The sequence below is a fragment of the Haemaphysalis longicornis genome, unplaced genomic scaffold (genome assembly GCF_048455015.1).
Source record: "Haemaphysalis longicornis isolate Haplotype H1 unplaced genomic scaffold, Haemaphysalis longicornis Haplotype H1 scaffold_2, whole genome shotgun sequence".
In the NCBI taxonomy this organism is placed as follows: domain Eukaryota; kingdom Metazoa; phylum Arthropoda; class Arachnida; order Ixodida; family Ixodidae; genus Haemaphysalis; species Haemaphysalis longicornis.
This window is the reverse complement of record NW_027526295.1, coordinates 232020044-232032986: the sequence shown is the minus strand read 5'-3', so window position 1 is coordinate 232032986 and position 12943 is coordinate 232020044. Positions and strand designations below refer to the sequence as shown.

General features: G+C 44.0%; 1 protein-coding gene across 1 annotated transcript in view; it reads left to right on the top strand.

Annotated features, from left to right (window-relative positions):
• LOC144168553 (neprilysin-2-like) overlaps positions 1-12943 on the top strand; it is a 147231-nt gene that overhangs the window by 26645 nt on the left and 107643 nt on the right. The window contains exon 2 of the mRNA XM_077697510.1: positions 886-1157. Within this exon, the coding sequence (XP_077553636.1) occupies positions 886-1157 (272 nt within the window). The remainder of the gene's footprint in view (positions 1-885; positions 1158-12943) is intronic.

Sequence of the window (12943 nt, the reverse complement as noted above, 5' to 3'; positions counted from 1 at the left end):
GTAGGTGCAGCTGGGGATGCTTGCGAAGCAACACCAAACTGAACGTTTTGTTCGAGTCCTAACGGCTGGCCGTCGTATGCGCTCGTCTTCATGTTCCTCTGCAGAGCAACAACGAAACGAAAAGTGCCGCGGGCAAGCGTTGGCCACTACAGATCAGCGCCTGATAATGATACCTTTGGTATTCACACGAAGAAAGAGCGAAGTCCAGGCGTGTGAACTGCACGTCAACCCAGACACCCTCTTTTTGGTTTTTAGCGTGTAACTGGTCTATACACAGTTCAAACCCCTGGACTTCACCCTTCCTGTGAATACCAAAAGTATCATTATCAAGCGCTGAGCTGCATTGACCACTAAGAGAAAATAAGGTTGGTGCTACAGAGGACCGTCATAAGAATGCTTGCGCATTAGTAGACAAACATTTCACAAAATTTCTGTAGCTTTTGTCTTAAAAACCTGGTTCACTATAAAGCGATTGTTCTTCAATATCCTTCCGCCATTTCTGTCATGGCTTGTCACTCCATCTTTAGGAGATGGCAAATTCAATGCTAAAACTTACCACCTAAACATTACATAAAAACGTGGTCGTCGCAACTGTGTTTGCAGATTAGAGAAAATGAAAGAAACCTTGCATTAGTCCGCCTGGTGTGCTCATTCTTTTTTGTGTGTGAAAAGGGTGGGGTGTAGTAACGGGAGTTCCGGTTACATGTAGTTCTAACTGTAAGGTCTCCGTCAAGTACGAGGTTGGCCAGAACACTGCGAGGGAATTTCCGAACGTGTTGTTCTTGTCAATATCGTTACTAAAACCACAAGGTACAGTGACATCAACATTGCAAACAGAATTTCTGATACGGTCCTCTGAGACGAGAGCCGCGGGCGCGCACGCAGATGGAAGCCCAACCTCGGTGTCGCGCTCCGTGCCGACTTGACCCTTGGTGCGGCGGGCCGGTGGTCCCGCAGTCGCGAGGGCTGGCGCCAGTACGACTACGGCGAAGAGGTGCTCAAGTCGATCGACACGGCGGTGGAGCCGTGCGAGGACTTCTACCGCTTCGTGTGCGGCCGCTGGAACAACAGCCACCCCGGGCACGAGAACGAGTTCACGCGCCTGTACACGGACCTCGTTGCGGCGGCCATTCAGAAGCTGGCGCTCAGCCGACAAAGTAAGGAAGCGATGACCACGGGGGATGAGGTACCCCCGTAATCCAGAGCCTGTGCACGCACGAGCTCGTTTATACATCTACGAAGCGTACATACATACATACATACATACATACATACATACATACATACATACATACATACATACATGCATGCATGCATGCATGCATGCATACATACATACATACATACATACATACATACATACATGCATGCATGCATGCATGCATGCATGCATGCATGCATACATACATACATACATACATACATACATACATACATACATACATACATACATGCATGCATGCATGCATGCATGCATACATACATACATACATACATACATACATACATACATACATACATACATACATACATACATACATACATACATACATGCATGCATGCATGCATGCATGCATGCATGCATGCATGCATGCATGCATACATACATACATACATACATACATACATACATACATACATACATACATACATACATACATACATACATACATACATACATACATACATACATACATACATACATACATACATACATACATACATACATACATACATACATACATACATACATACATACATACATACATACATACATACATACATACATACATACATACATACATACATGCATACATGCATACATACATACATACATACATACATGCATGCATGCATGCATGCATGCATGCATGCATGCATGCATGCATGACACCGCAACGACCCTTGGTAGTCTTAATTTCCTGAGCAAACCGCTTTTTTGCTCGCGCTGAAGCTTTTCACGAAGGCAGAATTTTGTGGTCTATTTTGTTTAACACGAAAGAATGGTTGTCATTTTCTTGCGTATTTAAAAGCCACGTGAAAATGATTTTCTCCTATGGAAGAGATGGTGGTGGTCTTGGAAAGAAAACTACCTCAGAACGGCGGGGCCACTTGGCTTATCCAAAACAAAACACGTGATGTCTGTTGGGTGGCCCTATTATCGAAAAAAAAATAATTCTGTTTGTCCGATATCTTAAAATAGTTATTGATGTTTAAAAAACCATGTAACCGGCCACAAAAAGGTGTACCATGTAATTACTCCTTTACCTATACCACCTATGCTATTACTGAGCACCGCGCACGTTTGCGTTCCGATATTGGCGTCGAACGTTAAGTGAAAATTGAAGCCACCTCCGGAAACCAAATGCCTTCACTAATTTTCTATGTCGGCAATAATTTCCATAAAAATCGAAAATAAAAAAAACATTCCTGTCATCAGGTAAGGTGCATAACTCAGGATTGGCAGTGAACAATCACCCAGACACAAGGCATTTTGGGCCCCTCAACGGACAGTGGTTGGTATCAATTACTACAGAGCCATCTAATACTCTGCACATTTTCCATTCCAGAAGCCATTTTCACCCCGTCAAACTCTAAATTTATAAGCTCGGAATGAGTATCCCGGATTGATTGACATTTTGTGAGCTGCTCTATTTAAATGAGCAACCTGCGCCAAAAATAATGCCAGTTAACTGTTTTAAACGAGGCACTCCAGGTTGCCAAATTTTAGCAGCTGCACGCTGAACATTTTTAAAGCAAAACTTTCTAGCTCTAACAGCCAACGGTTCTTTCGTGGCGTGCGCGACAACAAACTCTCAACACGTCGGAGGCGGCAGCAGGGGAAGGGAGGGGGGCGGAGGGTTTCACTCACGGAGCACACTCGAGATGGCGCCGCGAATTTACACAGCGTTCCCCGCGCGGGAGTGCCTGCTCGCCAGGGGCGGCGTCGGCCAGGCGGGGAAAGCTGGCTTTCAAAACTGTCTGTAAGTGTGTAAAAATTTGTCTTGTAGAAAAGTGTCTGTAAAAGTTAAGTGTCACATGGGTGCCGGCATGGTGCCACGCTGTCGTTGAAGATACCGTTAACAATTTTTCGCAGATCAGGCACAAATGAAGGGCCATAAACTAAACGTAAGAGTACAGTTACTACGTACTGTATGATTTTATAAGTTTTTTCAATGCATTCATGTTTGATGAACGAGAATAAATGAAATATTAAGCGAAAAAAAAATGGGGATGAGCCGCGAAATTCAGTACCGGTATTTTGTGAGGAGCGTCAGTCATGTGGGAGTGATTTACATTAGTAGCACACAAATTGCATTACTACCACCCCATGGTGTCGTCCACTGTGTCACTTCGACGCTTGCGGAAAGTACCTTATCTACCCCCGTGCGCCCGTGATGTAGCCCGCACCCTGCTGACGATACCAATAAAGCCGCCGCCGCCCATCTTCAAGGGTACCATTCCCTACATGCCTGGGAGTGGCTGCTGCCGATTTCAACTCGCCGTCAGCCGGTCATGCCATGTTACGTGAGACATTGCTCTGCAGATCGGTTCCCTTTGAGTGCATATGATTCGTAAATTAAAAACAAAGAAGCGTCCGAATTATTTTACGATGTCCAGCGTAAAACTAGGTTCTTGTTTACGTGTGCTGTTATACTCTCACTAAAGGCTGTTTTGCTTGAGTGAGAAATGAAACAAGCGCCAAATAATAGTAATAATAATAATAATTTTGTTTGCACAATAACATGGTTTTCTAGAAGAGGACAAGGCGATGCAAAAACGCACAAGTTTTCGATTGAGGGGTGCTCCTTCGATCACTGAAACACACAATCCAAAATTTTCGAAGATAAGATTTGAGGATTTGCATGATACATTACCGATGCTAGATGGATCAACGAAGTTACATTTTTTTTTACGTCTACTTGTACTTTAACTCTTATATCGCCCACGTATATACCTGCACAGAGGAGGAGGCGGAGGAGTAAATTTCATTCATGCGAGACTTAGGTGCTGATGTCTGGGCACCAGCCTCGTTGGAGGTTAAAAAAATATTCTGTCCTTCCCTGAGCACCTTCGGGGAAACGGCCGCTTCCGTGCCCGCCCGGCTTTGCCTGAAATGCCTGCGGTTTTGGCTAGAAAACTCAGTCTGTCTATAGAAACCGCCTTCGAAGCCTCCTGTGCTAACGTACATACTCGTATTCTCAAGTCGCGGTGGCCCTGTCGTGTATTTGTGCAAGGCGAAGCCGACCAAGGATATATGTATCCCTTCACAAGTAAATGAATTGGAGTGTACCTATCAAGTAGTTATTGCGTCTTATCAGTTAAATCATAGTGATTAATTTTGGAACAGCTGCCAAATATTAACTATTGAAGTTGAATCAGCTTGTTTAGCACGGAACAATCAACATTCACTAGTGTAGAGTGTTCAGACTTAATATTTATTGCACGTAGCAGTCATTAAGACAGCCAACAATAAATTAAAGTCTGAATTTTCAATTTGCGACAATTACATCTGCGCCTATCAGTTCGGCCAGGACCACCTAAAGACGTTTTTCAGCTGTGCATATTCGTTAGAAGGAAGGAATAATGAACCATCCGCCTCGCAATCCGACACGCGTAGCACAGCCACGCCAACGTCAAACCGGTGACCCCAGAGATGCCGTGCCAGACTTTGTCGAATTTCCACGATTCCATTCCAGCGTGCTCACAGCAACAAGAACGATGACGAAGTTGCCCTGCCAGAGCTGGGTGCCAGTGTTGCTGTAGCTGATTATGAAAGTTTCGGCTAATGCTCATTCTGGTTAAAGTCACCAGCTTTCTTATTTTCATCAAGAATAATTGGAGCATGATAATGCCATGAGCTCCTATGTATCATGTACTTAACACCATAGAATATATTCTGTGTTGCAATTCCGGCAACGAAACAAAGGCAAATTTGACATTGACAGCCGTGCCCTTTAATTCTTCATCAGGTTATGTTTGAGACCCGACAAGTTATTTGTGCAAGCTGAACCAAATAAAATGCTGTACACGTACATCACTACATTACTTTTCATACGTACACCACATACAGTACATTAATCTTTGGCTGAGAGAACAAGCAAAAAGAAACACAGAAAAGGCAACGTGCCTTTTCTCTTCAACGAGCAATTCTCTTCAAATTTTATTTCGCCTCCAGTAATCCCAGCAGGCCTTTAAGGAAGTTTGTAATGCTAACAGCGAGTCTAAGATGACCTAGTGTGCGAGTTGAAAAAAAGGAAGTACTGTGCGGTTGGCTGCTCTACACATGGAAATGGGAATAAGGGACTTGAAAACGAAAGAAAGGACTGGTATAAAATAAAGCATAGAAAATTGAGGAGAAAATAAAAAAATACAGGGCGGAGAGTACAAAGACAGCACCAAGGGCAAAAAAAAAAAGAAACGTCAGAAAAATAAGTAGGAAAAACGACAAAATTCGCAAACGAAGGATGCTACACGCTGGGAACACCCTACAAAATCTCTGTGTATTTTTCCCTCTTATGCACTTCAATCTGCTTTTTCAAGACAAGAATTGATTTGATTGGTTCCGCTGCACCGTGTCTACAACTGAAATATGACTTATTTGCTCTGTACATGATGTAAATAGTGTACATAATTTTTATTTTTTTCCTGAAGGGGAGCGCTCTTTTCTGGCTGGCTCTTGTGCCCAACTGACTCGTAAATTGCACTTGTTTTGTTCGTGCTGCCTCTCATTTATGCCTCTCGTTCATGCTGCTTCTCATTTCATTTATGCTGCCACTATTTGTACTAGTTTATTTCGTTCTGCTCTTCTCCGCTGCAAATTTTTTTTTATATTCAAATTGGTTTTCATTCCGAAAAGGTTTTTTGGCTTCTGGCCCTGTCTGTAAATTGGCTTTAATTAAAAATCTACACCTGCCATGGCTTTGCTGGAGCAAGTCAGTTCCCCATATTATTTTCCTCTTTCCTCATTCTGAGAGAGGTGGACATGGAATTTTGAAGGGCAAATATCCCTGCGCTGATACTAATGAACACTTGTACTACTTTATGTTTGTAAGTACTGAAAGCTATAGTTATCACCAACCAGAATGGCACTGCATGTTTTGCATGATACCCTCTTAGTCTCTGGTTTGCTTCTGTTGAGATTTTGTTTAAGCTGCTATTAAATAGATTGCGACCTAATGCAACCTGGCAACATTATTAATTTGTGTGGCGTCCCCAAGCACACAACCAATGCGAAATCTTCGAAGCTTACCTAGAAAAAGGAAACATGTCTTGAATGACTTCTTGATGCACATAGCATAGTAATATTACGCTTGGGTATTTCATGGTTATTGAATCTAAGCTAATGTAAGGGCCACTACCTAAAATTATTTCAATTGGAAACGAGAAGTTGACACAAGTGGTGCAGGGGCCTCGTAGACAGGAACTTACACCATTTCAGAAAGCGTGTTTGTTTAGCATAAAGTGCAGTAAAAAATACTATTTCCATTTACACGCATTTCTGGGAAGCACTGTCCAGTTCGAACTTCCATTCGCCAGAAAAGCAAGCAGTTGTAAAGAGCACCTCAACAGATCACGAATACAATCAGCTGACACATCCGGCGGGGGGTGGGGGGGGGGGGTGGGTGAGAGGCATGTGAAACATGGTAAAATACCGCTGTAGAGACGGGACAACAAAGAAAAGACTACACAGGACTAGCGCTGGATATCAACTGAATTCTTTTACCACACACAAAAGAATATATACAGAAACAGCGCATGCGGGAACACGGGGGAAGCAACCAGGAAAAAATAAGGGGAAACAAGCAATCAGGGAGAAGTGATTTGTTTTTAAAGGAAGAAGGAAAAGCAATGGACTGGGGATATTATTATTCTCTCATGGGAGCTCACCTGCATTGAAAACACAGTCCGGAAGCGGGAATTGTAGGGCAAATAGGATAGGAGAGAGAACAGTAAAGATTAGAAAGGTGAGGAAAGAGTAGAGAAGAGTAGTTCCACTGTGGTCGATTCCGTCGCACACAACACACCACGAACACTGTTGGCTGGCGTAATGCGTCGTCCGGGAGGCGAGAAGCCTCGAACGGAACGGCGAAGTGCGGAGGCGAGCTTGCTGTGACGAGGAGCGAAGTCTGCGGCGGTCCCGAACGCTTCGGAGTTCGCTGCTTTGTAGTGCGGCCGCCAGACGGGTATTAGGAGGGGGGGGGGAGGGGGGGGGGGGGAGCTGGCACTCGACCGCCCACACGAGCCGGGTGAAAGCCGAGCGACCTCCAAATCCAGTGCGACGGCCCACGCGTACAACGGGCAGCCGAAATGAAGTCCCTCCGAAGCAGAGCAGCACGAACAAACACGTCTGCTCAACTCCGCAGACGGAACTCCTGTCACACACCCGCAAAAGCTACCCTCCGAGCGTACGAAGTACCCGATAATCTACGCGCTACCCTTCTAAGTTGCGGAAAATTCAACACTGCATCTAACGTGCTAGAATGGCACGAAACCGAATGGCACGAAAATGGCACGAATGGCACGAATGGCACGAAAATGGCACGAATGGCACGCTACCTGCCACAGGAAAAACTTCACACGACGTTTTTACACACCAAAGTTGTCATGGCGCATTCACTGCAACGGAGGCTGCCATGATCGAATTCTTTGGTTGCTAGGGGAATACCCACTACTGCCGCCAACTCTAGTAGGCAAAAAGACAGCGGACAACGCTCTAAGGGTGACATCATGGCTGCGCTCGGGTTTAGCACGCTTCAATACACGGGCTGGCCGGGCAGCTTTTCCTCTAGAGTCAGTTGTATTAACTGTATGGCGTAGGCGATACGACTTTGTCGTCTCCTTCAGGGCGGTTGTTTTGGGCCTGTTTTAGTGCAGCTTCGCGTCCATTGCGCGGTGCCTTCGCACAGCTTGATTACCTTGTTCGACAGCCAGGGTAACCCACACCCGCCGTAATTAAGTGGTGGTACTGCAAACATACGTTAAGGATTGGTTTGCAGGGCGGGAAAACAAAATCTACAAACCCCATACAGACATCTGGCCACTAGAGAAACTCTAATTTTGCGCACTTCTTGCCACGAATGGGACTCCGTTTTATAAATTGGTGATTACCAATTCGGTTGTGTTTTAAGAGGTATTACAAAAGGCGAAAGTAGCAACAGGTTCTGTTAAATAGGAATGATAAAAATTCCCTCAGCTTTCTCGCAATTCTCAAACTTACTAAACTAACTAGTTTATTTATTTATTTATTTATTTATTTATTTATTTATTTATTTATTTATTTATTTATTTATTTATTTATTTATTTATTTATTTATTTATTTATTTATTTATATTACCTGCAGCGGCGATAAGGCATTACAGCAGGGGGGTATACGCAAATACATGAATACAATTCATCACATGGGGGGAAAAACATGAGGATAAGTTACACAAATCAGCACAATAGCGCGTCAAATGTACAAGCAATGTCGATTTGATTGATTGTGGGGTTTAACGCGCCGACGCAACGCAGGCGATGAGGCGCGCCGTAGTGGAGGGCTCCGGATTAATTTTGACCACCTGGGGATCTTTATCGTGCGCCGAAATCTCGTACACACGGGCGTTTTTGCTTTTCGCCTCCATCAGAAAAGCGGCCGCCGCGGCCGGGAATCGAACCCGCGACTTCGGGCTCAGCAGCGCAACGCCTTAGCCACTGAGCCACCGCGGCGGGTACAAGCAATGTCACCGTTGAAGAATAACAAAAATAAATAAAAAAAGGAAAAACATTACATGTGTGACAAAACGTGTAAAACAGGGCATCAGATGTACAATTAACAATATTACTTGTTAGTTTACTCCATTAACCAATAGAATGGGGAAAGAAAGAACCCTTGTAAACATCAGTAGGGCAGTCAATTTCACGAATTTTCCATTCATGGTAGCGTCGCTTAGATACAAAGTGCGGGGGAGTAAGAAAATGTTAGGATCAATACCAGTCTTTTTTAAACTAAATAAGTTAAAGTAGTTCAAGTTTGTGATGCAACCGACGTTTACTTAGAGTTTCCCAGCCCAACTCTGCTTTAAGTGATGTCGGGTGGCGCGGTTCTGGACGCGTTCTAGAAGTGCACATAAATTATCAAATTGTGGGTCCAAAACGGCGCAGACGTACTCCGCAATAGATCTTACGTTGGCGAAATATAAAAGTTCTTTAACTTTTAGAGGAGCATCACTGAAGTTGCTTTTTAGAAAGTTGAGCATGCGGGAGGCTGAAAAGGACACGTGTTCAACCCGACGTTTCCAGGTTAGGTTAGAAGAAAAATAGACGCCAAGGTATTTATAATACAACACTGTATCAAGTGGAATACTTCTTAGAGTGTATTTTGATAAAATAGGGTTGCGGCTGCGTGTGAAGGAAACGTGCTTATATTTCGCAACATTTAAAGTACTTTTCCATTTTGCACACCACGTTTGAATATGGTTAAGATCACGTTGGAGATAGCCCGTGTCAATTGGGCTTTTGATACCACGATAAACAAGGCAATCATCTGCGTAAAGGCGTACTTTGCAGGACAAGTTACTTACAATATCGTTAATATATACAAGGAAAAGCGTGGCCCAAAAACAGACCCCTGCGGAACACCAGAACTAACACTCACATCGCATGATTTACAGCCGTTTATCAGGACACATTGGGTGCGATTATGCAAATAACCGGTAATCCACTAGACTACGTCATGATGTAGGCCAAGAAAAGGCAACTTAATGCTTTTTTTTAAATCCAAAAATACCCAGTCGGTCTGTTCCTTCAGGTCAAGTGATACGGAAAGATCATGACTAAATTCTGTTGATTGCATTGTGCAGCAAAAACCTGCCCGAAAGCCGTGTTGGCAGTTCATAAAATATTTATTAGATTCCAGGTGTTTCAGTATGGCGCTATATATTATATGTTCTAGGATTTTGCTACAGACACTTGTGAGGGATATGGGCCTATAGTTTTCAGGTATAAATGGGAATCACTAAGCTCACATGCCGAACCGTTTCGGTGTCTGCGCTTGTGTCGTGCGGCGGTGTAGCCCCAATAAGAATGGCTAGGTTCCGCTGTCTCAGTCTTCGAAAGACGCTCCTCTCCGTTTTCTTTCTCCCGACTTACGGCCGGGCTACAGCGGCGGCGTCCGGCGCTCTAGCCCGGCCATGACCGACGGTACGCCGCCCCCGCGAATGTCAGGTAACGGCTGGCAGAATGTCTGGTTTCACTCTTTGTAGAGCCACATGTGTGAATTCAAGTGACGTCGCATGGGCAATGGTTGTAGGTGTCGTTTAAAGCTTTCCAACCACCTTCACAGTGTAGATTGGAGACAATTTGTTTGTTGTTGTTTTGCCCAACCAATGTCTACATTACATTTTCCATTTCCCCATTCGGAAAATATCAGTAAAAGAACAATAAAGCTCCAGTAAACGACAGAGGAAGAAATCCCTGAACAAACTGAAAGTTCATGCAACGTTAGGAAAGAGCGTGTGAATATCCCAGCGTCCCTGCTTGAAAACTGCATGTGGCGCAAAGTCGTACATTTCAATTAAACTTTCTGCACGCTCAGCTGTTCTACTATCCGTATACGTTTGTCTGTGCGTCTGTGTTAGTTTCTGGGCCTAAAAATCTGAAACCTAAGCTGTTTCAGTCCGGGCTACATTTGCACAACACTGCAAATCTCGCGCTTGCAGAATGACACATAATGGCTTCAGGCGAAAAACGGAGAAGGGTTTTACGAAACTCAGCCGCGTGGGCTTAGCACCGACACCTGCATGGCTGGTTGCATGAGAGACAACACATTTCTGGAGCTTGTTTATTGGTTGGAGCACCATTTTTTTATTTTTTACTATTACATTTGCCACGCGTTGCATATCTGCCAAATTTAAGCGGAGAAACTTTAAACCGCCGCGAGAAAAAAACAACTTTTCGAATGGCGCGAATGATACAAGGGGTAGTATAACAACACTAGATCAACTACGTCTTAGGGTGATTTTAATATATCTCCGGGCTGCTTTGGTGGTTGCTGCTGCTGCAACATAACCCATGAGGCACTGTGTTAGCATATATATATATATATATATATATATATATATATATATATATATATATATATATATATATAAAGGGTTGGCAGTCAAGAAAACCTCGGAAAGCAAAGGGGAGAATGTGGTAGGTCATTGAAGCAGATAAAGAATTTGGAACGAAAAAAAGAAACTGGAGAAAAAATGCCCGCCAGGTAGAATCGGAACCCACGACCTCCAGAATACCGGTTTGGTGCGATGAACACTACGATACCGGCGGGACTATTTTCGCCTCTACCTTCTGAGGTGTTTATGTTCAGGTATTTTTGTTTCCTGCGCTTGGTGGTGGTAGCTAGCGCCAATCAGCGGCCCAGGGGTTAAAAAGAAGTGCCCTTCACCCCGATTAGTCCGAGTGGCGCTGGCTACTACCCCCAAGCGCGGGAAACAAAAATACCGTAACATAAATACCCCAGAAAGTGGAGGGCAAAATAGCCCCGCCGGTAGCGTAGTGGTCATCGCACCAGACCGGTATTCTGGAGGTCTTGAGTTTGGATCCCACCCGGCGGGCATTTTTTCTCCACTTTCTTTCTTTCTTTCTTTCTTTCTTTCTTTCTTTCTTTCTTTCTTTCTTTCTTTCTTTCTTTCCAGATTCTTTATCTCTTTCTATTACCTATCACATTCTCCCCTTTGCTTTCCGAGGTTTTCTTGACTGCCAGCCCTTATTTCTGTCTTATTTCAACGAGCCCCTCATTTCCTATTCTGATTCGCTACATGCATAGCGAGGGCCTATGTTCTGGCAGTCTTGATGCCATAGGGGGCTTAAGAGGGTTCAACGCTAGTCGACCACTCTCGACATGTCGTAGACGCTCGAGTCACGGCCCGGGGGTAAAAAGAAGGTCCCCTTCACCAAGAGTAGTCCGAGTGGCGCTGGCTACCACCCCCAAGCGCAAGAAACAAAAATACCCTAACATAAATACCACAGAAAGCGGAGGGGAAAATACCCCGCCGGTAGCGTAGTGGTCATCACACCAGACCGGTGGTCTGGAGGTCGTGGGTTCGGATCCCACCCGGCGGGCATTTTTTCTGCCCTTTCTTTCTTTTTTTTCCAAATTCTTTATCTGTTTCAATGACCAACCGCATTCTCCCCTTTGCTTTGCGAGGTTTTCTTGGCTGCCAGCCCTTATTTGTATATATATATATATATATATATATATATATATATATATATATCAGTGTGTCGAACCGAAAAAAATTCCGGTTCGGTTACGGTTCTGGTTCAGGCGAAATCATTTCGTTCCGGTTCAGTTCCGGTTCGACAAAATCACGTACCGAACCGGTTCGCGAACCGGTTCGGGAGCTTGAACCGGTTCGCGAACCGGTTCGATGCGTTGAATTATCACTGAAATTAGAAAAAAAATTCAGTAGTTTAAAATTACAGTCAAATCAAAATACAAACAAAAATTCAAAATACTGCTGTTCCCCAAAGGCAGTGGCGCAATTGCAAAGCGAACTTTAAACAATTACGAGATATTAGGAAAACAGATGAAGTGGCGACGATTTACCACCTACTTTCTTGCCCAGACTTTATATTGTACTAGCGACTATTCACAAAGCCACCGCAAAGAGAAATGACGGTGGGATATATTTTCTACCCTTTCTTTTTTGTTGAAATCGCAATCGTCGCTATGGAGTCGCCCATCACGCTAACCTTGAAGCCTTAAATTTAGGCCTGCGTACTGGTGCGTTCAAATACTAGCGCTTAATACCTATGGCGCACATTTTTTTATAGTTGTAACAAAACAGAAAAATCCTACAACAGGCACATTATTACTACTATGAATCAATTAGAATGAATTATTTGGTCACCCTGAATAATTTTTAGCTGTCCCCTTATCGAATGCGTTAGCCACAC